This window comes from Lepeophtheirus salmonis, chromosome 5 (genome assembly GCF_016086655.4).
Source record: "Lepeophtheirus salmonis chromosome 5, UVic_Lsal_1.4, whole genome shotgun sequence".
NCBI lineage: Eukaryota > Metazoa > Arthropoda > Copepoda > Siphonostomatoida > Caligidae > Lepeophtheirus > Lepeophtheirus salmonis.
In genome coordinates, this window is record NC_052135.2 from 15196203 (window position 1) to 15221921 (window position 25719).

Sequence of the window (25719 nt, forward strand, 5' to 3'; positions counted from 1 at the left end):
GGGATAAACGGTTCTAAGACACTTTACCGAAAGCCATTTTGACGAAAAAATAATAAATGTATTTTATGATTATTCATGCAGTAATACTATGTAATAATGATTTTATGTCAGGCCTTTAGTAAACATGCAAATCTCCACACTGATAGGAAAGGCTAGAAACAAATGACTAACTTTATGATTATGTGCAAAAGTTTGGACGATATAATTGTGTTCAGTATTTGCAGGCTTGTGAATGGAACGCAAATTGAACTGCGTTTCATGGAACGTGCATTCAATGAACGGAATTTTTTTTTAACTCTAAAAATGAAATTTTAGCGTTCCCTTCCAATAGGTTATTGTAATTTCGGAAGGGGTGTAGTTGTCCAGGGGATAAGTATCCTAGAAACACGTCAATGCAAATTCATGGGCGATTTTTGAAATTGGGGAGGGACCTAAAGCCTCCACACCTGCAGACGCCCCTGATATAAACATTCAAGTGAATTAATCACTCTAGAAAGTATATAACTATTATTTATGACCCTTTTACGCAATAATAGTTTAATTTATCTTGCACTCAATGATACACATTCTCACGCTTTTTGTTTCAAATTTTGGGGATAAATTGAAATACCCGAGAGTTTTAACTGTAGTTTAAAACTCTTGTTTTATCTATTTGACTTAATTTGGCACAATATTGTGCTAGAAATATAATTTATTAATTTTCTAATTCTATAAATGTAGCGGTGAATTTTGGCTACTTCAATTACAATTAGCTTTGCCTCCAAAGGATTAATCAGAATCATTTGTTCATTGAAATTAGCTATAATTTGTTGGAAAATGTATTTTATGTTCAATTTTGAGAAAGATTATTCTAGCTTCCTTTTGGGTTGGCGTGCTACAAATATGCAATTTTATTACAATGACTCAGTACTATTAAGAGTTAGTGATAAATTATATATAATAGATTTTAATAATTAATTATGACTTAATTAATCTATATTTACATATGGTATTAAGAGAGGATCGATATGATTGAATCACAACGGACAAAGCTATTCTACTTCTGTGAAAATAAAATATTGTAATTTTTAGACGGCTATTAGTATTTTGAGCTTGAGTTTTTCCACATTCAATTTAACTTAGCAATTTCATTTGAGGTATCCGACCTTTTTATGCTCAAACCCCGTAAACAGTAGAGCTTCATTTAACAAGTCTACTCTTATATGTATGTAACTGTACATGCTTGGTACTATCTTAGTTATAATTAGAACGCTGAACGGAACAAAAATAATGGCTGAACGAAAAAATAAAAATTTAACGGAACGCCAAAATAGTGGAACACTTACATACCTTAGTATTTGCTGTCCAATATATTGAGCATAATGACTCAATTTTCATTATTATTTCATTTTTGGTCCAATAAGTTGGACAAGATGACTCAAAACCTTTATTGATGGTTTTTGCACTGATTTCTTAGCTTACCAAGGTAAAACAAGTCATACAGTTGAAGAATTTTGTGTTGGGTGCAGCTGTTGTCCTACAGTTCTGCAAAGTAATCCCATCAGACTGTAATTTCAAATTAGTATTCAATAATTATTTCACATCACTCTGACTTATTCGTTATTTGAAGAGCAGATGCATTTTCTGCGTTGTAATAGAATCGTTAAGTGTCCATTGTCGACAGAGAAAGAATTGAGCAAGAAAGGCCGTGTAAGTTATGATTACAGGTCAGATAACGATGGTGTTACTGTTATTCGTTGGTATGATAGCAAAGATGTGTCGTTAGCAAGCTCATTTTTGGATGTTGGTAAGACGATGGGATAAGGTTTCAAAAATTTATGTTGTTTTTCGAAGACCTAAAATGGTAAAAGATTATAACTACAAGATGGACGTTGTGAATCAGCCATGACAGTTCATTTCCACATAAAGAGTATTTATTCGATAGCGTAAATGGACACTTCGTGCAATATTTCACATGATTGACATAGTAGTATGTCATTCCTGTGTGGAATACACAAAAGAAAGCTCTTCTTATTGGGATTGTACTTAAATCAATTCTAAATCTATTGACATTTAGAAAGATAATAACAGATGGTCTTTTAAAAGCTCAGAAGTACCGAACAAATCCAAAATTATCTCCCACTCCTCCAGCCAGAAGATCAAGTGTGTCTCCAAAAACCTGAACCATCGACTTCCTCTCGACTTGATAATAAAGGACATTGGCCATATTTCTTGGAACAGAAAAATGCATCTTGATATGCCAATAACAGTTGTAATCAAAAATCAATGGTTGCATGCAACAATAGAGTTGTCACAGTTACTTAGAAAAAGTCGTCCCGACTACTGATAATGACTACTCCTTCAAAAAGTAACATAGTTACTTAACTCACTACTTGTTTTTCAAATTAACTAAGCTAGACTAGAAGTTTCTTTATTTATTACATTCAGCAGCTAACCCGCTCCACATAAAAATGATAGACGGTTTTGGCAAAAATCACTTTATACAAGTGTATTTAAGCATTAACATCAGCGGGATTGATAGTAGGACTCTTGTTTATAATAATGACTCGAAAGGAAGGCGAGTCAACCATGTTTAATGGGAGCATTTTCTCTACAACATACTCCCGACAATTTATTCAACTCTCGCCACCCACTTATTGGTCTTGAACCTATTTCAAGCTTTTTTGTTTGGGGGAACTTTTATGCTAGGAGCTCTCTGCTTTGCACAGGATGGGACTTGCTCTATAAGTTTGACGGTGCTATAATGGGATTCTAAATGTTTCTTCAAATTTGATATTATGTTTCTTTAGGTAGAGAGCACTTCGTCACCAACACAACTAGCCTTAATATTACCATCTTTAGCTGGCACAATTTTTAATTAGTGGCTGTATTTCCAACCGGAAAATGTGCATCTCTCTTTTCCCTCCTTTTTGTATTTGTGTCCGGTCAAGGACTCCTGTAAGCAGGACAGGACACTGCGCTCACGCGTTTCCAATATGGGTCTTTGCTTATTGACAATGATATTTGATCAAAAGGGTTGTTACGATCAAATATTATATTATTTCTAGGAAGAAATATCCAAAATTTCTTCATAGAAATAATAAAATGGCCAATATATATATAATATAAACGACGAGGGATCAACAAGAAATTGTATTCCTGTTCTTTTATAAACGGAGCATAAGTATAGAATAAATTATTACTTTGTGTATTTATGAAAAGAATAAATTATGAAATAGCCATGACGTATCAAGGGAGAAGAGGGAATCGACAGCTCACAACAAAATACATAGGGTATTGTGTAAGCGAGATAACGCTGTGGGATTGACAAAAAATAAGAACGTATAAAAATATTCATTGAAACCTCGATAATTAGTTTCATAATTCGCAAATAACTCAATAACTAATGAAGTACCAAAAAAAAATGGACACAAACAGCAATTTAGAATTTAAAAAGAAGGTAGTGCAAAAATATAATATGCACAATATATTACAAGGACTTTTCAGTATCTGTATGATACAGATACTCCCCCAGGGGAATAACGGAGGTTTATGTAAGTACCATTTTTTAAATTCCTAATTACACTTTTCATAAACAAAGAGAAAAAAATACTATTAGCCTTTTTTTTTAACTTAACCCAAGAGTTTCCTCACTTTGGGAGAGGGGTTGGAGTAACACCATGGGCATGAGCAGAGTAAATGGATTATGAATAGGAAGTCAAATTTGGTATTTTTCTAAAAACAATATATCTCAAGGGTCCACGGAAAGTTCTATTAAATGTTTATTAAAGTACTAATGATACAATCAATCACATAATTAGCATATAATTATAGACACAAGTTTCAAAAACATGTGAAATAACTTTCATTCGATGTCACCCTTAGCCTTGACCAAAGCCCAAAGTCTCTTTGGAAAGGACTTGCATGCTACACGCACAATGCCCACGGGGATGGAGTCCCAGGCAGCCACCAGTTTGGGCTTCAGGTTGCCCAAATTCTTGCTGGGTGTAACACAGGCTCTCCTCAAGAATGGACCACATAGAGTAATCCATGACGTTTAGGTCGCGGCTGGGGGGGGGCAGACTGTCTTGTCCCAGAACCATTGAAATTGCCCTTATGCTCAGGGAACAAGACCTTCCTCCAGGATAGACTGATGTACTCCTTGGTGTTGATCTTCACCCCGGCAAGCACAAACACAAAAGGGGAACTTCTCTGTCTCAGTCATGACCGCCCAAAACATCAGACTGTGGCTAATGCACTCTATTGACTCCATGGTCACCCAGCTTACCTTTTTTAGGCCAAACTGCGATCATTTTGTTGGTTAAAAGCCTGTTTCAGTCAAAATCTTCTCATCCTTGAACAAAATGTTGGGAGCCGTGCCAGTCCTCAGCTTCTGAAGAATGACATTTAATCTCTCAAGTCTTTTGCATTGACCTTGCTTGACAGGTGCTGTTGCCTCTTCAATTTGTAGGGAAACATCCCAAGGTAAGGTTGCATAAGGTTTCTCATTGTTGTTGCACTCATGTTGAAATCCTTGGCCAACTTGGTGGTGTTCCTCCTGTAATTTATTGCAATCCTTGCCTTAACGATCCCGGGCGTCGTTTTTGACCTTGGTCTGCCTAATTTCGGTCTGTCCTTGATGGATTGAGTCTCCTGGTATCTCTCAATGGTTCTCTTGATGAGTATGGAGTTGACTTCTAGGGTCGTAAGGTTCCTTCAGATGGCTGGTCGAGATTTGCCCTTCAGGTACGCCTTTCTCTTGGCTTCCATCATGGTTAACAAAAAGTGAAACTGTTCTATTCAAAACTGTTTGTGTTCACTTAGTTTCAACGCAATTAGAGTTTAAACATAATATTTCGCAACCTTAAATATAATTATATTATATAAATTTAATTTAACAGGACTTTTCGTGGACCTTGTATACTCCATTATACTAAGTGAGTGCATCAACCAAAAATTCATTTTAAGCACAATGAACTAGAAAATACAGTTCCTTCATAATTTTATTTGAACGATGTATTTAGAAGCAATTTAAGATTAAGTAACGTTTTAAAGTGTCCTTTTTTTTTGTTTGCCAATTTTATAAATGTTAGACCACCCCTGAAATGATTCATTAACATACTTGTGTTATTTGATATAATATATTAAAAATATCTGATGAATATTATGGTATTAATTATTCTGAACGAATTTATTTACGATAAAATTGATAGACAATAATAATATAATACAATTCTTGTCACTATGCTAGTTTAAACTTTTAAAGTAAAGTTTCTAATAAAGGTTTCCTGCTCTCATTAATCATTTCCTTGGCTTGATAATGTTGGACCACAGGAATTTTGGGCATTTCTCTGTAAAAGCTTACATCAATATGATGCAGTGCATGCTTCCATACAGCTAAATGAGGGGGCATTTTCTCAGCAATGGTTCCTGGTGAAACGCCCAAATCTTCTAGATTAGGAAGACCCAATATGTCATCAGAGATTGACATCTAATACATAAGGACATTATAAATTATTAACGGTGTTAATTTGAGATTTAATTAGGTACCTTTTCGATCTTATCCAATCCCATTTTTGCATAAAATTGTTGACCGAAGGGCATAGATTGAAAAAATAATGCCTTGGCAAAGACAGTAGGATCAAATCTCAAGTCTGATCTTCTGTAGTCCCAATTTGCAGCATCCTTATTCATGTAGTAATACATCCAATCCACAATATCCGATAGTTTATAGATTTCTGGCCTGAAATTCGTTTTTATATAATATAAATTAATTTATTTGAGTAATGTTTCCCTCATTACCCGTAAGCTTCATATGTAACTCCTTTAGTAGATTCGTCATCAATTGCATTCATAATACCAGTAGTAAGATCACTTACATGAACTGGTGCTTTCAGAGTATGTTCACCTTTTTTCCATAAAGGAAGTGCTCTAAAGTTAACAGAACTTAATCGCACACGAGACGCGTAGTGGCTTAAAAAAAATAAAAAATGAGCAATAACTAAATTATCCAACGCTATTCTTACTTGATGAATGAGTCTTGATGACCATAAATATCTGCAGCTCGGAAAATGGTTGCCTCAGGGAAGGCCTCCAAAACTGCATTTTCTCCTTGCCATTTAGTCTGTAACCAACGGGAACCACGGGGTAGAAACGCTCTCTAAATAAAAATATAAGGAATTAAAATCTATGTAGAGTGAGGCCATTTAAAGAATACAACATACATCTGGATTTTCTCTAGCATTGATGGATGAAATATGAACAAATCGTTTAACTCCAGCTTGTTTTGCGAGCCTGGCGATTCTCTCTGGACCATGAACATTCACATCCATAAATTTGAAATTTTTAGTTTCCCATTCCCTGCCAATAGCGTTGATGACGATGTCCGAGTACTTCATGGCCTTTAAAATGGATTCATCATCTTTGAGATGATATGAAGAAAAGAGAACTTGACCCAAATCCCCACACATTTTGAGTGGAAAGTAATTGTACTGTTCTCCACGATAGGGAATCACGATCTGGGATCCAATCTTACCCAAACGATTCGAAATAACCTTTCCCAAGAGACCTGTGGATCCAAAGACGGTAGCAACCTTACCGGAGAAAGAGGAGCGGTACCCTGAACCTCTTTTCTGAGATGACAGCTCCTGTATTTTTCGAGATCCATCCGAGGACATTCGACATGACACGTTTGTAAAAGCTGAGTAGAAAGAGAATGAAACAGGACATCGAGCATACAAAAAGGTAATTAATTAGTAATTACCCTGGGTCCCTGTGGAGAGGAAGGGCTTGGATTTTATAATAGAGGACGAGGCCATCTTCTCGCTCACTGACACTAATCAGTAATCCTTAAAAACAGCTGAGGATTCGAGTCCATAGTGAGGATTTCTATTCTTTTTTTATTGGGTGCGACAAACTATGACGTCACTACTTTCCAGTGATTGGTTCATGGATTCAACAATTTCAGTTCTTATTAAGAACAGTAGCTGTAGCTTCATTCGAATCGTGACGTCATAATTATCAATTTTCATTCATCATAACAAATCCAATTACGAGGTATATACTTTTGCCCATACGTCATATTTTCTCTTTCTATCTCGAAATTGGAGCAGACAAAGCGGAAAGTTGAAAATCAACTATCGCAGTCTTTTAAATAATGAAGAAAGAACTTTAGCGATTTCTATATTATTTACTATTCTGTATTCGGACTAGCAGGATTCGACTATTTGAATTATTTGGACAATTTATCATGGGGGGGGTCTCGGAATCGATCTGAGAACTGAGGGATGAGTCTGGTGATGGAATAGACCCCTTTTCAAAGGATTGTCTTCATGATATAATGTATCAGGCCTCTTTCTTTAGGGCTCCATAATGAATTATGATAATATAATTTCGTACACGAATATCTTGTACGGTAGCTGTAGAGGGCAAATCCGTTTTTTTCAGTCTCTAATTAATAAAAATATTAATAGATAATTTTCTTCGCTTAACAAAATTATTTACGTATTATGAGAAGGTTGCGATGATTGAATTTCAACTTTCCACTTTTGCTGTCTCCAATTTTGAGATAGAAAGAGAAAGTGTGACGTCTGGGCAAAAGCCAAAAGGATAAACATCCAACCATAACCTCCATCGGCCTCTTCGTTCGTTCCAGACTTTAAAGAAAGAGGCTCCATTTAGAGTTAGGACTAGTGCTACACAATTAGCTCCATGGCTCATTCATTCCCTTTCAAGACAAGATTGATTATTGTTAACTGAATAATTGACACTCTGGAAAATCGATGGATCCCTCGCATTTCCATTTCTTCTTGTTCCTTTCTCTCCTTCTGTGGGTCATTCCCTACGAGTGCCACGGCAGCCTTCCGAACCAGAATCCTGAGAATAAGTACATAACTGTAGATTGCTCGAATCTCCTTCCAGGTCAGTATCTCTGCTCGGACCCCGACATCGACGCGGTAACTCAAGAGCCTGTTGCTTGCACAAAAGAAGGACTTGCTCCAGTACCCTGTGAGGCTCTTCCTGGACTCATTTGTACTGAATCTGGAAACAGGACTTTCACTGCTCAAGTGGATTGTCGCTGGACAAATGGAGTGGATTTTCAAGTGGCTTTGATCCTGAGTATCTTCTTTGGAGCATTTGGAATTGATCGATTCTACTTGGGATATCCAGCCATAGGTTTCTTGAAACTCACTACCCTGGGATTCTTCTTTCTAGGACATTTATTAGATGTGATTTTAATTGCATCACAGACTTTGGGACCCGCAGATGGATCTCATTACATTATTAATTACTACGGGCCCCGTCTGCATGTTGTGACAATTAATAACCATACTCTAAGGAAGCCACAGCTAGATTGGTATTGAAAAGTTCATTTCCCGTGATAATGCCATCCTTAACACAAGTTCATAGTTGTGTATATACCTATACCATCAGTTCTAGCGCAATCTGTGTTGTGTTCAAGCATTCTTTAAACAGGATGTTTGAGTCTTTTAGTGATATATATTTTTAGAGAAACATCTCCGGATATTAATAGTCCGGTTATTTTTAAACGTTTGAAAATCTAAACAGTTATAAATACGGAACTAATTACCGGCAGCCTTCAATATACACAAACACACCGGCTAGAAGAACAGATTGTGTATTTGTTGGACTTTTGTATTTCAATTATATGGCTGTTTTGATTAAATTTACATCATTCTAAACTTATAATTGTTCGTTGATATAGCTTATTTTTTTATTTCAGAATGCATAATATATATTTAATAATACTTTAGTTTCCATTCAATATCCCACTAACTAAAACCAGAAATATTGCGCATGCACAACAATGCATGCTTTCTCCAGACAAAAAAAAATCAGATTGTGCAGAAAAATTGACAGAAAAAAGTAATAATATTAATAACCTGCATAAATAACCTATGTTCTGTGGGATTTGGAGGTTAATATACCAGCAATAAAATAAATTGCAAAAAAGGATTTAAAATTTTATATAACATCAATATAGATATATACCATTATATATTCCGATAGTAAGACTATGCGATACTTTGGTTAACCAAAAGCAGTAAAAAAATGAATAAAAACATCATGTTTAGATGTATCTTGGTTGACAATAAAAAGGTTGCATCATGATTAAATGAGTATGATCATACGAAGGATAATTAAGTTATGTATATAAATATTTTTTATCGTTCATTCGATCAAATTACTCCATCTCGTGTCATTTCATGTACCATACCAATTATTCGTCTACGAATTTCCATTGTTGCTGGATTTGTTTCATCGTTCATTTCTCTTTCTTGTTTTCTTTGCAACTCTTTAAGGGCAAAAATACCCGTCGTTTCTAGATCAAGCGGTGATGTAGATAGAACATTAGGCAGAACTGAACATGCCGTGGTGAATCCAACACTCCGATGCCAGTTAAAATCAATCATGAAGTCATCGAAAGGATATTTAAATTCATTATTCTTGGCTATTTCAGCTTCGCTGCCAATTGTTTCTTTTATGTATGGATAAAACGTGTCATAATAAAGAGTTAAAACCTCTTTTAGATGTTTGTCTCTAAATTCTAAATCCGTATTTAGGTAAAGTAAATAGACTAAATCGTAACATGGATGGCCATAGTTCAATAATTGGTAGTCAATTATATTAAGATCCTTAACATTTCCTGTTTCTTCGTCATAAGAAAATAAAATATTATTCGACCAAAAGTCCCCATGGCATAGAGTGTTAATTGGACTGTCAGGACGTGACATGTAGTTTTTCAACCAATCCATTGCAGTATGGTCAAAAAAGCGGCGACATTTTCTTATGTTTTCTTCCTCATCACCTTTTTTCTTTAAGATTTTTATGGTAGTTTTCTTTGCAACATTACTCACTTGTTTGTATATTATTAACGGAATACGCTTCTGAGTGTTAAATGCTAATTCAAAAGTCTTCCAGGACCAAGCTTCAGATGCAGGCTTTAAGAGGGAATTTTGCGCCATATATTTCCACCTAAGCCATTTTCCATGGAAATGGGCAAGCTCAGTAAGAACTACACGTACGTGATCTAAAGGTAGAGGTCGCTTTTTATCATACATTGAATAAGCTCTGCCAGGACGAAGTTTGATGTTTTCGAGAATAAGAACACCATCTTCAGAACTTTTACAAGGAATATAGCAAAACCAAGGGCATTTTGCTTCACAAAGTGTCGAAGAGCTCGATGATGATGTAGTCGAATAAGCATAATAACACTTAGGGAGAATATGATCCATACATCCCTTACCATTAGCAAGGTCTGCTTGATAGATTAAGTCCAAGTACCAAGTCACTTCGTTATAAAACGGTCTAGTAAGTTTATGAATTTGACGAACGAAAGACATACGCGGAGGCGATTTTATAACGAAGTTATATTCATGATAAATGGTTTCTCCATTTTCAGAACTACGCTGTACTTCTACTTTCATACTACAAATAGTAGAGTTAAAAGCATCATTTAAGCCAGACATATCTTCCAGCTCGCTGCATTTTATTATTTCAAGGGAATGATCAGAAGTGTGTTTCCTCAAAATGTCTCTAATTCCATCTTTAGTAAGATCCCGTATTGTCTGTATGTCATCAAGACTCTTTAAATATTCATACCGTCTTTGAATTGAACCGCTGTCAGTCGTCATGTCTTGTACATTTGTTTTAATTCAATTTAGCCAAATAGTATTTCCCATCAATTGTTTTTCCAACTGAAAAAAATGAGATAAAAAATAATTTCCCGCTATGATAATAGTTGGCAATATTTCAAGAAAATGTTGCAATAAATATTTGTAAACTTATTAAGTAATAGAATGAAAGAAAAATGAATTACATGATCAAAATACTTACAACGTACTATTTATACAGTAAAAAGAGAGTAAAAACATCACACGACTGAAGAAGAAAACACATAGACACTTGGCTTTATAATTAAAGTATACAAAGCATTATTTGAGGATCTATTAATAAACAAACTTAACAAATCATTTTAGGGTTTTCTGGGAAAGAGAAGAAGATTAGTTAAGATGATCTGAAAAGTAGAGAAGATGTAGTTAATGGATAATTGAATACTTTAAAATGATTTTTGCAACCAAGACTGATTATATTTCTGCAACTAGTTAAGAATTTTTTAAGAATAACAATGGAGCGAGTTTATGTAAATAGAACAAACAAACTCATGGAATAGAATTAATAGAAATCACTAGATAAACCAATTTAACGTGTTAGAAAAAATGCCAGACATTTTTAAGTTATGATTCATCTTAAAGGTGAACTCGATAAGGTTGTTAAAGGAGTCAAACTGCTAGGGCCTGTTTTAGCCAAAGCTGACCCACCAGACAGATCACCTCCGAATTTATCAAAATCATGCTCTTCTGATGTATTATTCTTAATATCTTGCAGAGTATGAGCAAATTTATTCCATTCATCGGGTCCAGGATGAGCCAACTGTTCTCCAACGTCATAAACCCAAATCTTCCCAGTATCATCTCCAACAGTGACATGAAGTCCAGATTGAGTCCAAGATACACGATTTAAAGCTGGAGATCCATCAACAATCACAGATGCTTCTGAAACTTCTGTATCATTGTTCAAATTCCAAATGTCCAACCTGCCAGTACCATCAACAGTTGCAAACATAGCTGGATGTATAGGACTCCAAGCAGTATCGTATACATAGTCTCCATTATCTTCAAATGAATAAAGAGGTTTATTTTCCTTAAGTGACCATAGTTTAACAGTCCAATCAAATGAACTTGTCAGAAACAAATGACTAAAATCTATAGGTCCCTGACCATTATGGGTGTTAATGCCAGTAACAGGAGCTTGATGCCCCTCAAATGCATCCAAAACTCCAGCCCTAGATCCATGTCTACAAGCTGTATATACAGTTCCTTCCTCAGTACCAAAAACAAAGTTATTAACATCCCCAACAGGAAAGGACAAACAAGTAGCGGTAATGGACTTTGTTTGCTTGTGTTGTAAATTGAGAGTTTCTTGAGGATCAGCAAGCATATCCAAACTCCATGAGCACAGCTTTCCATCAGTTGATATTGAAATTAAATTGTGTGCATTCTGAGTTCCAACAACTTTCATACAGTAGACAGGGTGTGTATGAGCTAATGCGCTTAAAGGTGATCGCTGAACTGGGGTACGTTTTTGAACTCTATTATCCCAAAGAACGATTTGTCCACTATAAGTTCCACCAAGAATCAGATTAGGATGAAATCGAGCAAAACAACAAGACATAACTGCACTTTGACAATGGAAGATATATTCTGGTGTATCTTTCTTGAACTTTGTGTTCCATACTAAACAAATGCCATCAGGCTCATGGGGAGATTCTGGATTCTGATTGTAACTAGAAAGTAAGAGCTCTGGATGAACCGTACTCCAATCCATACAAGTAATCACACGGTTTTTCGACCACCGTTCGTCATAAAAGTATCTATTTAGACTTAATTTGTTTCCACCTTTATCCTCCATTCCTTCACCATCATTCTCATAATTACCGGTATAGTCAACGAATACATTGACATCCTCACACAAAGCTCTTTCAACTAGACGCGTTGTTCGATCAAAAAACTTTTGAAAATCCTCTTTCATCATAATGACTTGCTTTTCTTCTTCACTCAGCTCTTTACGTCTTCGCGACTCCAATTTCTTCTTCATTGCCTCGTCCTCTTCCTCTTCTTTGGTTGTTGCTGGTTTAATTTCCTTCACTTCAGGCATACCATGAGTAAGTATACCAGGAGGAAGCTTGTTAAGATAGTTGGAAGGTGATCCACTTGATGGAGATCCAAGACCAGGCAAAGAATCCTCTTCATACTCCTCATCATATGTAAGTGTATAGTAGTCAAATGCTCCTCCAACAATTCGACGAGTTGGAAGCACATCCGCACCAGAGTCATGTGTTTGTGTACCTGTTGATTAAAAAACTACAATAATATCAATAGCCTAGAAATAATGAAGTCGAAGCTTCCACTCCATCACAACTAAATATTATGTTCTCCATCCCTTGCACACTTATGTAAATGTATTATTGAATCAAGTGACTAGTCAATAGACTACATAGATTACATTAGGCAATTAGGCACTTTGCAAGTTCTAAGCCTGTCAAGTACTGTTAATGATTATGCAATGCTAGATCTGACAAGTGACATGGGTGAGAAAAGCTGCGATGTGAGCAAGTGGGAGGATCGACTGAGCAATAAATATCAAAATGTAGAGAGAGGAGTTGCCTTTTGCATAAGTCACGCTCTCTTTGGGAGGGATATTCGTGGACTGGACGTTCACGACCGTCAGAACAGGGATTTTCTTCTTCCTCATCAGTCCCGGACTCAGAGACTTCTTCCCGTCCTCTCCACTCCCAGGAAGGAGCGAGTCAGAACATTCAGAGACTGCTGACGATCCCATCGACTCCAGGGAATGAATCACAGAAGAGACTGGAGCAATGCCAAGGTCTTCCAGATTTTTGTCAAGCTGGGATCGAACATCCTGGCTGGTCGCAGCCCCTGAGACTGCGGCTGCTGCAGAAGCATCCGCATCTTGCTTCTCCTTCAACCTTTTTCGCTTTTCTTTCTCTTCCCGGATGACCTTTAGCCGCTCCTTCTTTCGCTCTAACTCCGCTTTGCGATCAGACATGGCGCTAAGCCGACTGCTGCTACCACTTGGTGAATCCGTTTTCAAAGGTTTCTTTATCTCTTCTACCTTAAATCAGAAAGAAGAAAAAAGTGAAAATTCGTATTGGCGAGCCTAAAACTAGGAATTGGTGGTGAGTCACCCACTCGGCACTCACTCAACAGTCCTCACAGACACACAGCTAGGGAGTCAAATACACACACACCTTCTTCTTCCCTCTAGCTCCACCGTCTCTAATATGTTATATATTTCATAAATATTATGTCGTACTTACATTGGATCCAACAACCATTTTCAGTTTTGTCTCTTTACTTCTCCCTCTCCCTCTCCCTCTCTCTAGCTCTTCTTCTTCTCCCTTTTCCTTTTCTTGCTTTTCATCCTCCCTTTTAACCATTCTTGTTCAGCTAGCTGTGTCTTCAGTCTGAGTCTTAAGCATTGAATAAATAAACGCAACTTTTCTAATTATATACGTACATCATCAACCTCTCTGGAATAGAACGTTTTCATGTGACGTTAGCCATGAATTAATATACTATATAATTCATTAATTCATGCGTTAGCATTGTTGATCTCCACTAAGTTTTATAACAATAAAAACTATTTTTTCATTAATATGAAGGAAAGTAGTTAATTATTGGATGACAAAAATGGGACACACAAAAAAATGACTTAAACCTAACTGATCCCAGACTTTATGTATTAAAAATATATATACTAGATAGTAATACAATCTTATTTCTATTGTGTAGATAGAAATTAACTATAACAATGAAAGAATGAAATACTTTTATTAAATTATTGTTCCTTTTTTCGTTCCTAATCAATTAAAAAAAGTACAAATTTAAACGTGTATGGGACTTTGATTGTATTAAAACATCACTGTTTATTATTGGGAGCAAGGAGTATTCAATTCAAAGATTAAGCCTTTCTTTATTCTTAAAGCCATTTGATGGAGTTTCATCAAGATTTATTGGAAATTTGTTCGTTTTATGTTGTAAAAATATTTACTATGAACACTATAGATTAATTATAATGCAATTTATGACGTCAGTGAAACACATTCTATACTAACCTACTCCGATAAATTAATTCAATAAACTGAAGGACCTTTGAGGAAAAAAAACTTAAGGCATAATATGTTTCTCCACTCTCAGAATAGTGAGAGATTCTAGTTGTACAATTCAAACACCTGTAAAATTATATAACATATTTTGAAAGGAGTCATATTTCATCATAACATGGATTAAATAAATATCAAATACTCACAATAATATGTACTTGGTACAATTGATGATTTTTTTTATTTCTTATAGAAAACAAACTAAATTATATAGAGTATTCACGAAATAACATGATTGTTAGTCACAGCTCAAGAAGTATCGTGGTGGAACTTCACATTGAACAGTATTGAAAAGTCCTCAACATAACTAATATCATTTTTAGAAAAAATAATCTGTAAGTATACAAAAAAATTCAGGTATAAACACACACATTCGATCAAATTCTCATAAATGCATGAAATAACATGGTAAACTAAGCAGGTTGTATTATGAATTCATACACTAAATTAAGTAGCAAACTATCTCTCTGTTCACTCATCGTAATACGATTAAATTTAGACATTACAATCTACGAAATCATACTTGTAAACTAAGCTGGAAAAGGACAATATATTTATTGAATAAATTATTTATACCTACTGTATCTGTCTGAGTAAAACCTATTGATAATTTTGTATGGTCGTAAATTTTTAATGCATGAACATTTTTTGATTGAATAGTGCAGTAATTTTGATTTTATAGTTTAGTAGTTTTCAAAATTTTACAGCGCCGGAAAGTATTTTCAAGGTTATATAATGCTAACGTCATCAGTGGCAGTGTTTTTTTTTGACAATTTTGACTCATAGTTTATTTGTTCTTTTTATAAATCCCAAATTTGACAAATAATTTCTTTATAAGAGACAAAAACCTTTTTTTAAAATTTAGTTACATTTTTTCAGAAAAGACTAAATTTACAAGAATATCAATTTTTTTCTTTTTTCATTGTGATAACTATATGCAAAAGTGTGTCACACACACACTTAAGCATTTAAAAATAAAAAACAAGATTAAAAAATATTCTTGTTCAGGACTTAAAACGATTCCCCTTTTATATTCAGTACATACCATTTGTCTCAACTCTTCTCAGGGTTTGGGATAAAGGGGATGTAGCTTCCTTTACCCAAATTAAGGATTTTTTGGTTTTAATTAGAAAGTTTAATATTTGAAATTTAATTTTTTATTTTTTTTCCTCAAAAAATTTAATTTTTGAGAATAGCTGTAGGTTTTGATTTAAAAAAAGTAAATATATAATTTTAGAAATTTTTATCCAAAAAATTTAGTTTTTCAATGTTTTCTTTTTTTTCATTAATTTTTCGTTCCTAGATTTAAAAAAAAATCCAACAACCAAGAATATATAATTCTGCTCACGCTCCTGCTACTGGATCTTCTACTCCCACAGGAGTTTAGCAGAATTATACTTTCAAAGATGCTTTTGGGTTTGTTTAAATTTTTTATGGAATAGGAACATAAATTACTTATTCTCCCTAACTTTTACTAGACATCTAAAATTTTATTGGGGGGAAGGGGCCTTGGTTTTTTGATTTTTTTTGAAAATCCAAAAATCCATGCTATTCACAATAAAATTAAATATTTTGTTCTTTAGGATAATTTGCCCCTAAAGATTTTTTTAAGAGGAATAAGTCTTTAAAATATATATATAACCCCATTTGTGGGTAAATTTTTTTCATCAGTACCAAAAAAAAAAAAAATTATAATAAACAGCAAAAATTCCTCATTTTTTTCGAAAGGGATGCAACCCCCTAACATGTATTACTGGGTGCTACTTTTTTTAGAGGTGTGTTATTTACAAATAAAGCGTGAACTTTTTACAAATATTCATCATTTTGGTTTGGTTTTGTCTTACTGGAATTCTTAGAATGGGCATGGAAAAATAACAATTTGTATGTCCCTTTGTTGTTAAAAATATCAATAACTTTGTGCATCAATCAATAAAACTACTTTATAATTATTACAAATACGTATTGACTTCAAGTATGACAGGTATAAAGAAACACACATCAAAGACAATTAACTATACAATTAAAATACCTATAAACGTAGCTTACTTGTACAATTTTGTACAAGTTGTTTGTAAAAAAATTAGATGAACTTATTTAAATTTTCATTTAGAGTACCGGGTGTGGAAAAGTAATGAGACCTACTAAAAATACAGTTTTGAATAGGTGTTGTTGATTAAATCTTAGAGTTCCGATTATTTTTGAATAGCTTAGATTCTAAGCCTTTGATTGATGTACATGTTGTTAACAAAAATTATATATATGTATGTCACGATGGAGGCAAGAAGAGCAATATGCTATTTAACCTGCGTCGGGATGACCACCTTGGACATTATGAAGGCCTTAAACGTCAGCAAGCCACTGTTTGTCGGGCTAGAAATCGTTTGTTTGATGATGGCAACCTTTAGACGCAAACCAAGAGTGGAAGGCCCACCAAAGTGGAGACTGAAGACGTCATAGATCCCTTTAAGTTGAACCCAACGATGAAGGTATCAAAGTACGCAAAGAAGATGCATTGGTCTACTGTGGGCAAGGTCATTCGAAAGGCTGGAAGAAGTTCCCTTAGAAGAATTGAGAGGCCACTTGTTTTCCAATATAAAAAAAGAACTCAGTCTTCAGCGATGTTAACAACTCTATAATAATCTGAAGCACAACAGCAACTAGATAATTTTTTTCTCTGATGAAAAGATCTTTACAGTTGAACCCGTCTACAACAAGCAAAATTATTGGGTGGTATGCTTTAGTAAGGCTGACAACAGCATCATAGCAGTCATCCAGCTCAAACATCCGGCTTCTGTGATGATGTTTTGGTGTGTGGCTTCAACTGAAGACAAATATCCTCCAATTTGGTTTCTTGTTGGATACCAGTTACCTGCAGCCGACTACTTGATGGTGTTGAAGGGAAATGTGATCCCATAGATCATTAAGGCCATGAAAGGGTCCAAGGTTCATTTCAGTAGGACGGGGCTCCGGCTCATACTGCTAATAATGTACTAGAGTGGATGGGTATTAACATGATCTTCTTGTACAAGAACCTTTGATCCCCTCAGAGTCCAGATTTGAGCCCACTAGATTACTCCATTTGGTGGCAAATTGAGAAGGACTGCAAAGCCAGCCACCCGAATATTGATGCCCTGAAGACCTCTGTTAACCAGCAATTGAGGATCATAAAAAAAAAGACTACGTTGCAATGTGTGCAAGGGGTTCATTGAAGCTGATGGTGGCCAGATTTACAGTTGCATTGTTGTTGTAAAAAATATTCCAAAATAAAATTTTCTATCCTGATCAATTATGAGTTTTTAAATGACTACTTAGAGGCAGGTCTCAGTACTTTTTCTGCACCTTGTAAATACTTGTGTTGATAAATATTCAACTATTGAATATTCTATTGAGACTCGATAGAATAATTTTGTAATTTTATAAAAATTATACGAAATATTCCCAATTCGGATACCGATTCCAATTTTTTAATATTTTAAATATTAGTTAAAAAATACAATTTTGCTATCAGGGACGTCCAAAGGATTATATTTAAGGGGGGGAGGGGGAGGGGCTTGGGTAGGAGTTGTTTTTTGGATTATTTTGGAAAAAAAAAACACAAAAAATTAATATATCTGTGTAAGAATTTTAAAAAATTAATTTTTCGGAAAAAATTTCAATTTTTTTATTTTTTGAAGAAAAAATTTAAATATACAATTCGATATTTACATTTTTTCCAAAATCTAGAACTATTCACAAAATATTTGAAAAATCAACAGCTGTTCACAAAAAATTAAATTGTTTGGATATTTTTGTTAAAGTCAATAGATATTCACATTAAAATCATTATTTAAGGAAAATTTAAAAAATCTACATCTGTTTACAAAAAAAAATATTAAATTTTTTGTAAAAAAAATATAAACTTAATTTTTGGAAAAAAATTGAATTTTTAAAATAAAATGTTGAGGAGAAAAATTCAAAAATACATAGTTATTTACAGGAATTAAAATTTTTGGAAAAAAATGGGAAAATTAAATAAAATTTCTAATATTAAATTTTCTAGTAAAAAGCTATAATTCCTTAATTTGGTGTTGGGGGAGAAGGGGGACTTTTTTATTTTGATAATCTAAAAAAGTAAGAAATAAAAATATGAATCACAAATTTAACATTATGTTTCCAGTGCCGATCCCCATTCCAGAAAAATCAACCGATTGTCCGATTAATCGTCCCATCACTAATATTAATGAAGCAAAGTGTGTATGTCTGTCTGTGGAGGAATCATTTTAAATGTGTCCTGAATATCTTAAAACTAAGTCATAACTTTATAAAAGAGTTAATGTAGCAATGAATGTGTGTAGCTAAAGCTACAATTAACAATAATTTTGTAAATTTAAGAATTTTTTGAACATTCTTAAACCTCCGTTAGTGAACTGGGATATTATACACCCCAAGATTTATAAAAATTATTCTTATTCCTTTGAATCAACATTTTACCGCCAATACTTTTCAGTATGTTCCTGAAACATAAAAAATCAATTATATACAATCCTTTAGAAATATTTAGGACTTATTCTTATTTTTAACAAATTTTTAATGGAGGTTTAGTAAGTTTAATTTAACCGTTTTGCATAAATAATGTCCAATTGTTTTTCTTTTGCTTTCTCGTACTCTTCTTTTTGTCAATCTGAGGACTTGGGTGTACAACAGTAACTAGTAAACACAATATTATGGGTAATATTTTATTTAATACATGCAACCTCATCCATAACTAATAGGTACTAAAATTTGAAAATTTATATTACGTAATTATTCAAAAGCTTCCGCAGGATTATATTTTGAAGGGGGTTGGTTTTTAGAAAAACATTTCAAAAATCCACACCTCTTCACAAAAAATTATTATTATTATTTTTTAAATTCAAAGATCCACAGCTCTTCACAATTTCAATTATTACATTTTTTAGACAAAAATAAAAAAAAAAGATATAAAAGTTTGAAAAAAAAAATTAAAAATCCGCATCTGTTAACAAAAAATTTGGGGGCTTTGAATTTATTATATTTATTTGATGAGTACATAGAAACAAAGAGGAAAAAATTTCTCCTCTATTCACATCAGAAAAAAGTACCATCTAAGTGACTTGTGCAGTGTACACTCCAATGTTATGCCCAAAGTTGATAACCCTGTAGAGAAAAACACGTGCAAGGAGAAGAGGGGGGGGGGAAGAAAGACTTATGGTATCACTGTTTAAAATACTGATGTGATTATCAGCTCCCTGCTTTATTATGATTTTTGAGGGTATAACGAAAGTATGTATTAACAAAATGTTTAATGAAGATATACTACGTATAGTTGACTTAGACTTTTTTATCCGTTACATTAGATTTGAAAACGTCACACTCCATGAAATTGTAATTCATTATGAACCATATTCTCAGAATAATAAGTAATGAAACGACAAAGTAAAGTATTTCGAAATATATTTGAAGTTCCAAGTTTAAAAAAGAAGGCTTAAATTGAATATATCTACGTACTAAAAAATAAACCATAATACATTTATGTTAAATATACAAAATTAAACAATTAGAATCATAATAATTAATAAAAACAATAAATTATAAATACAGAATATAGAAGTAATAGATTGATCCAAATAATATTTTTTTGTTCTGATATCGAAATTCAGTTAAATATGTCATAACTCTAAGTTGCAAAACAGAAGCCAGACTTGGCATTTAATCAAAAAGATCATCACCCCTTTTTCTTCATGGGGAAGTTGCTATATACAATTGTGCACAGGATAGATAAATCTCAACTGATGAGATCTAAATAATTATTAATAATAAAGTATATGTCAAAATTATAAAATTAGACAATAAATATACTAATAAAAAAATGTTAGAATTAAATCCATCGTAAAGATTTAGTGCAAAAGCAAATGATGTAGTAATGTTTGGCGATATTACTCTTTATTAAGAGCATCAAAAAAGATTTTTTTCCAGTTATTTATGCTTGTATAACAACATACTATTATCATGAAGGATACACACAATTGCTAATTATAATGCTACACCCAATGCAACTACCCCCGTTGTTGTGACCATTTAAGCATTTGTCTATGCCTTTTGTGAGTTTTCTGAACAACATTTCTTGGAGCTTATCAACCATAGCTAATCATTAAGTGATAAAACAGTAATATTTATTGACTATTTAATATTGGAAAACCTAATTATCATACCTAAGCCTTTAAGGGAAGAAACTAGTTGCCAAACAAACTAGTTGCGAACCATCCAAAGCTACTACCCACGTTGTTGCGACCCTTTAAGCTGTTGTTTTTGCCATTTAATGAGTTGTGTATCATAATTCTTGATATTTTTAGCTAAAATAGAATCATTTTTGTGGTTAGATTTAAAAAAACTATGAATCCTTATTGTAAGATTGGACAAAATTCAGAGTTCCATTTCGAAATTAGTAGATATTTTATACTTTTTACTGATCGTTATTTGGTGTGGATGACTCAAAACATGCTGAAAATTTCCCAATTTACAATGGGGGTATTTCTATAAATGACATCGTTACCAACATCCTCTATTAATTTAATGATCGTTCCTCGGGAAGGGATGGGCTTACCCTTGTATTTTTCCATAAATTATTTAAACGTAGGATGATTCGCAATGGATAAGGGTATATTATATGCATAGTTAATAATATTGTAGAGAAAAACTCGTGCAAGGAGAAGGGGGAAAAAAATACATATGGTATCATTGTTTGAAATACTGATGTGATTATCATCTGCCTGCTTTATTATGATTTTTGAGGGTATAACGAAACTATTTATTAGCAAAATGTTTAATGAAGATATACTATGTATAATTGACTTAGACGTTTTCTATCCGTTACAGTAGATTTTATAACGTCACACTACATAAAATTGTAATTCATTGTGAACCTTATTCTCAGAATAATAGCTAATGAAACGACAAAGTAGAGTATTTCGAAATATATTTGAAGTTCCAAGTTTAAAAAAGAAGACTTTAAGTAAATATAATCTATATAATAAAAAATATACCATCATACATTTATGTTAAATATACAAAATTAAACAATTGGAATCATATAACTAATAACAATAAATTATATATATAGAATATTGAAATAACAGATTGATCCAAATAATATTTTCTTGTTCTGACACCGGAATCCAGTTAAATATGCCATAACTTTAGGTTGCAAAACACAAGCGAGACATGGAGTTAAATCAAAAAGATAATCACCCCTCTTCTTCTTGTGGAAGTCGCCATATACAATTGTGCACAGGATAGATATATCTCTACCGATGAAATCTAACTAATTATTAATAATAAAGTAAATGTCAAAATCATAAAATTAGACAATAAATATACAAATCAAAAAATGTTAGAAATAAATCCATCTTAAAGATTTAGAGCAAAAGCTAATTATGTAGTAATGTCCGGCGATATTACTCCTTATTAAGAGCATCAAAAAAAATATTTTCCCCGTTATTTATGCTTATATAACAACATACTATTATCATGAAGGATTTATACAATTGCTAATTATAATGATACACCCAATGTAACTACCCCCATTGTTGTGACCATTTTAAGTAGTTGTTTTTGCCTTTTATGAGTTTTCTGAACACCATTTCTTGGAGCCTATCAACCATAGCTAAGCCTTAAGTGATAAAAAAAGTAATATTTATTGACTATGTAATATTGGACAATCTAATTATCATACCTTAAGTGAAGAAATTAGTCTCAGACAAACTAGTTGCGAACCATCCAAAGCTACTACTCCCGTTGTTGTGAGCATTTAAGCACTTTTTTTTGAATGAGTTGTGTATCATAATTCTTCATAATTTTGGCTAAAATATAATCATATTTTAGGGTTAGATTTAAAAAAAATTGAATACTTACTGTTAGATAGTACAAAATTCAGAGTTCCATTTCGAAATTAGTAAATATTTTATACTTTTTACTGATAACTTGATCGTCCTTTGGTGTGGATGACTCAAAACATGTTTATATGTATTTATATAAATGACATCAGTACCAACATCCTCCATTAATTTAATGATGCTTCCTCGGGAGGGGATAGGTTTACCCGTGTATTTCTCCATAAATGTTTTGAACATAGATGATTAGCAATGTATAAGGTTATATTAAATGCAATAAGCATCTTTGTGAGATCAAAGATAAAGTCTGACTTGATGTATTCATCATTAACTTGATTTTTATATGAATATCTATGTTCTCGATATGAAATGAGGATAATGAGTGGCGTTTAATTTTAAACAGGGACTAAAGGCACATTTATATCGACAAATCTGACAAGCCATCTGTTTCTAGTCCGGTAAGTATTTCCTCATTCCTGGGCCTTCATTTATAGAAATCAAGACCGAAGGATATGGTATTTTAGGCATTTCTCAGTTCTCTATCGACTATCAGTATCTAATATTATATTAATATTGAATAATAAAGGCAGGAATTGATAACGTTCTTGATAGCGGAAGATGTTTATTATTTTAGTCAATGAACAATGATACCTAAGTATTTCTTCCCTCCTCCTCGTACGCTTTTGTATCCTTACCAAAATTATCAACCTTAGTTAAACCATAACTAAGGGTGATAATTTTGGTAAGAATAGAAAAGCGTGCGAAGAGAAGAGAATAAATACGCATGGCATCATTGATTAAATACTATACATCTTCTTCTATCAATCATGAACGTTATCATTCCCGCCTTTATTATTCAATATTAATATAATAATATTAGATGGGGATAGTCGATAGAGAACTGAATAAAATGCCTAAAATAACGTCGCCTTCTGTCTGGATTTCTGAAAATGGAGGCCTAGGAATTTGGAAAATACTTACCGGATGAGAAACAGATGGTTTGTCGGATTTGTCGATATAAATGTGCCTTTAGTCCCCTGTCTAGAATTACACGCCACTCATTATCCTCATCTCATAACAAGCGTATGGATATTTATCTATAAAATCAATTTAACGATGAATACATCAAGTCAGACTTTAACTTTGATCTCACAACGATGCTTATTGCATGTAATATAACCTTATCCATTGCTAATCATCTACGTTCAAAAAATTTATGGAGAAATACAAGGGTAAACATATCCCTTCCCGAGAAACCATCATTAAATTAATGGAGGACGTTGTTACTGATGTCATTTATAGAAATACATGTAAAAATGTTTTGAGTCATCCACACCAAATGACGATCAAGTTATCAGTAAAAAGTATTTACGAATATCGAAATGGAACTCTGAATTTTGTACTATCTCACAGTAAGTATTCAATTTTTTTTTAAATCTAACCATAAAATATGATTTTATTTTAGCTAAACATATCAAGAATTATGATACAAAACTCAGTAAAGGGCAAAAAAAACTGCTTAAATGGTAACAAAAAACGGGGGTAGTAGCTTTGGATGGTTTGCAACTAGTTTGTCTGAGACTACTTACTTTGCTTTAAGACTTGGGTATGATAATTAGGTTTTCCAATATTACATAGTCAATAAATATTACTTTTTTATCACTTAAGGCTTAGCTATGGTTGATGGGCTCCAAGAAATGGTGTTCAGAAAACTCATAAAAGGCAAAAACAACTGTTTAAAAGGTCACAACAACGAGGTTAGTTACATTGGGTGTTGCATTATAATTAATTAACAATTGTGTATATCCTTCATGATCATAGTATGTTGTTATATAAGCATACCTAAATAACAGGGAAACATCTTTTTTTGATGCTCTTAATAGGGAGTAATATCGCCGGACATTACTACATAATTAGCTTTTGCTCTAAATCTTTACGATGAATTTATTTCTAACATTTTTTTATTGATATATTTATTGTCTAATTTTATGATTTTGACATTTACTTTATTATTAATAATTAGTTAGATCTCATCGGTAGAGATATATCTATCCTGTACACAATTGTATATAACAACTTCCACATGAAGAAGAGGGGTGATTATCTTTTGGATTAAACTCCACGTCTCGCTTGTGTATTGTAACCTAAAGTTATGACATATTTAACTGAATTCCGATGTTAGAACAAGAAAAAATTATCTGGATCAATCTATTATTTCAATATTCTGTATTTATAATTTATTATTATTAATAGTTATATGATTTTAATTGTTTAATTTTGTATATTTAACTTAAATGTTTAATGGTTTATTTTTTAGTATGTAGATTATATTGAATTAAAGCCTTCTTTTTTAAACATTGAGCTTCAAATATATTTCAAATACTCTACTTTGTCGTTTCATTAGCTATTATTCTGAGAATAAGGTTCATAATTTCATGGAGTGTGACGTTTTCAAATCTACTGAAACGGATAAAAAACGTCGAAGTCAATTATACGTAGTATATCTTCATTAAACATTTTGCTAATAAATACATTCGTTATACCCTCAAAAATCATAATAAAGCAGGCAGATGATAATCACATCAGTATTTTAAACAATGATACCATATGTCTTTTTTCCCCCATTCTCCTTGCACGCGTTTTTCTCTACAATATTATCAACTATAACCATAACACGCGTTAGACTGAAGCTTGACTCCAACACGCTTTTTAATATTGACGTCTTAGTGTATGAGTGGTTTCGTGTGTTGTCAAAATCTGTCTTTCTTACCCAGTATTGGGTACGATACATCAAATTGAAAATAATGACGTCATAGACGTATACTAAAATATAATATTTTAGTAGGTATTTGTATGATTGTATGTTTGTCTGCGGATTCAAACGTTTGTCTTAATATTTAGTATGTGTATAATAAAATAATTTCTAATAAAATATTACGATAATAACACGGGTACATCCTAGTATTGGATGTCCAAAATATATATTTAATGTCATATAGTATTCATATTCTGTCTATTATTATTATTAAGTAATTATATTTACTTTTAACAATATATAATTTTATTTGTAAGAAGATAAGGCAAGAA

General features: G+C 33.0%; 4 protein-coding genes and 2 long non-coding RNA genes across 10 annotated transcripts; 3 read left to right on the top strand and 3 right to left on the bottom strand.

The window, feature by feature from the left end:
* Positions 1 to 3392: 3392 nt before the first annotated feature.
* LOC121117734 (uncharacterized) lies at positions 3393 to 3829 on the top strand. Its single transcript, XR_005864233.2, has 2 exons — positions 3393 to 3533; positions 3625 to 3829. It is a non-coding gene; the product is annotated as an uncharacterized lncRNA (long non-coding RNA).
* Positions 3830 to 5143: 1314 nt separating this feature from the next.
* ND-39 (NADH:ubiquinone oxidoreductase subunit 39) lies at positions 5144 to 6887 on the bottom strand. Its single transcript, XM_040712215.1, has 6 exons — positions 6743 to 6887; positions 6204 to 6679; positions 6006 to 6139; positions 5782 to 5952; positions 5530 to 5722; positions 5144 to 5470 (listed from the first exon to the last, which is right to left on the bottom strand). Exons 1-6 carry the CDS (start codon positions 6795 to 6797, stop codon positions 5240 to 5242), a joined length of 1260 nt encoding a protein of 419 aa, XP_040568149.1. The 5' UTR covers positions 6798 to 6887; the 3' UTR covers positions 5144 to 5239.
* Positions 6888 to 7624: 737 nt separating this feature from the next.
* Positions 7625 to 8478, top strand: bisc (TM2 domain-containing protein 1 biscotti). Its single transcript, XM_040712216.2, has one exon. The coding sequence runs from the start codon at positions 7761 to 7763 to the stop codon at positions 8340 to 8342; it is 582 nt and encodes a 193-aa protein (XP_040568150.1). The 5' UTR covers positions 7625 to 7760; the 3' UTR covers positions 8343 to 8478.
* A 210-nt stretch (positions 8479 to 8688) lies between these two features.
* Positions 8689 to 10634, bottom strand: LOC121117731 (uncharacterized). The gene has a single exon (XM_040712214.2). It carries the CDS (start codon positions 10632 to 10634, stop codon positions 9180 to 9182), a length of 1455 nt encoding a protein of 484 aa, XP_040568148.1. The 3' UTR covers positions 8689 to 9179.
* Positions 10635 to 11016: 382 nt separating this feature from the next.
* Positions 11017 to 15161, bottom strand: LOC121117730 (cytoplasmic dynein 1 intermediate chain-like). 5 transcript variants are annotated; one of them, XM_071888305.1, is made up of 5 exons: positions 14893 to 15139; positions 14699 to 14815; positions 13897 to 14113; positions 13227 to 13691; positions 11017 to 12908 (listed from the first exon to the last, which is right to left on the bottom strand). In XM_071888305.1, exons 3-5 carry the CDS (start codon positions 14018 to 14020, stop codon positions 11245 to 11247), a joined length of 2253 nt encoding a protein of 750 aa, XP_071744406.1. In that variant the 5' UTR covers positions 14021 to 14113; positions 14699 to 14815; positions 14893 to 15139; the 3' UTR covers positions 11017 to 11244. The 5 variants fall into 5 exon arrangements, with proteins under 5 accessions (XP_071744406.1, XP_071744407.1, XP_040568146.1 ...); XM_071888306.1 differs by lacking the exon at positions 14699 to 14815 and having other exon boundaries at positions 14893 to 15161; XM_040712212.2 differs by lacking the exon at positions 14893 to 15139 and having other exon boundaries at positions 13227 to 13695; positions 13901 to 14113; positions 14699 to 14721.
* Positions 15162 to 23903: 8742 nt separating this feature from the next.
* Positions 23904 to 24394, top strand: LOC139905551 (uncharacterized). The gene is made up of 3 exons (XR_011780417.1): positions 23904 to 24044; positions 24098 to 24238; positions 24301 to 24394. It is a non-coding gene; the product is annotated as an uncharacterized lncRNA (long non-coding RNA).
* The last annotated feature ends 1325 nt before the right edge of the window (positions 24395 to 25719 follow it).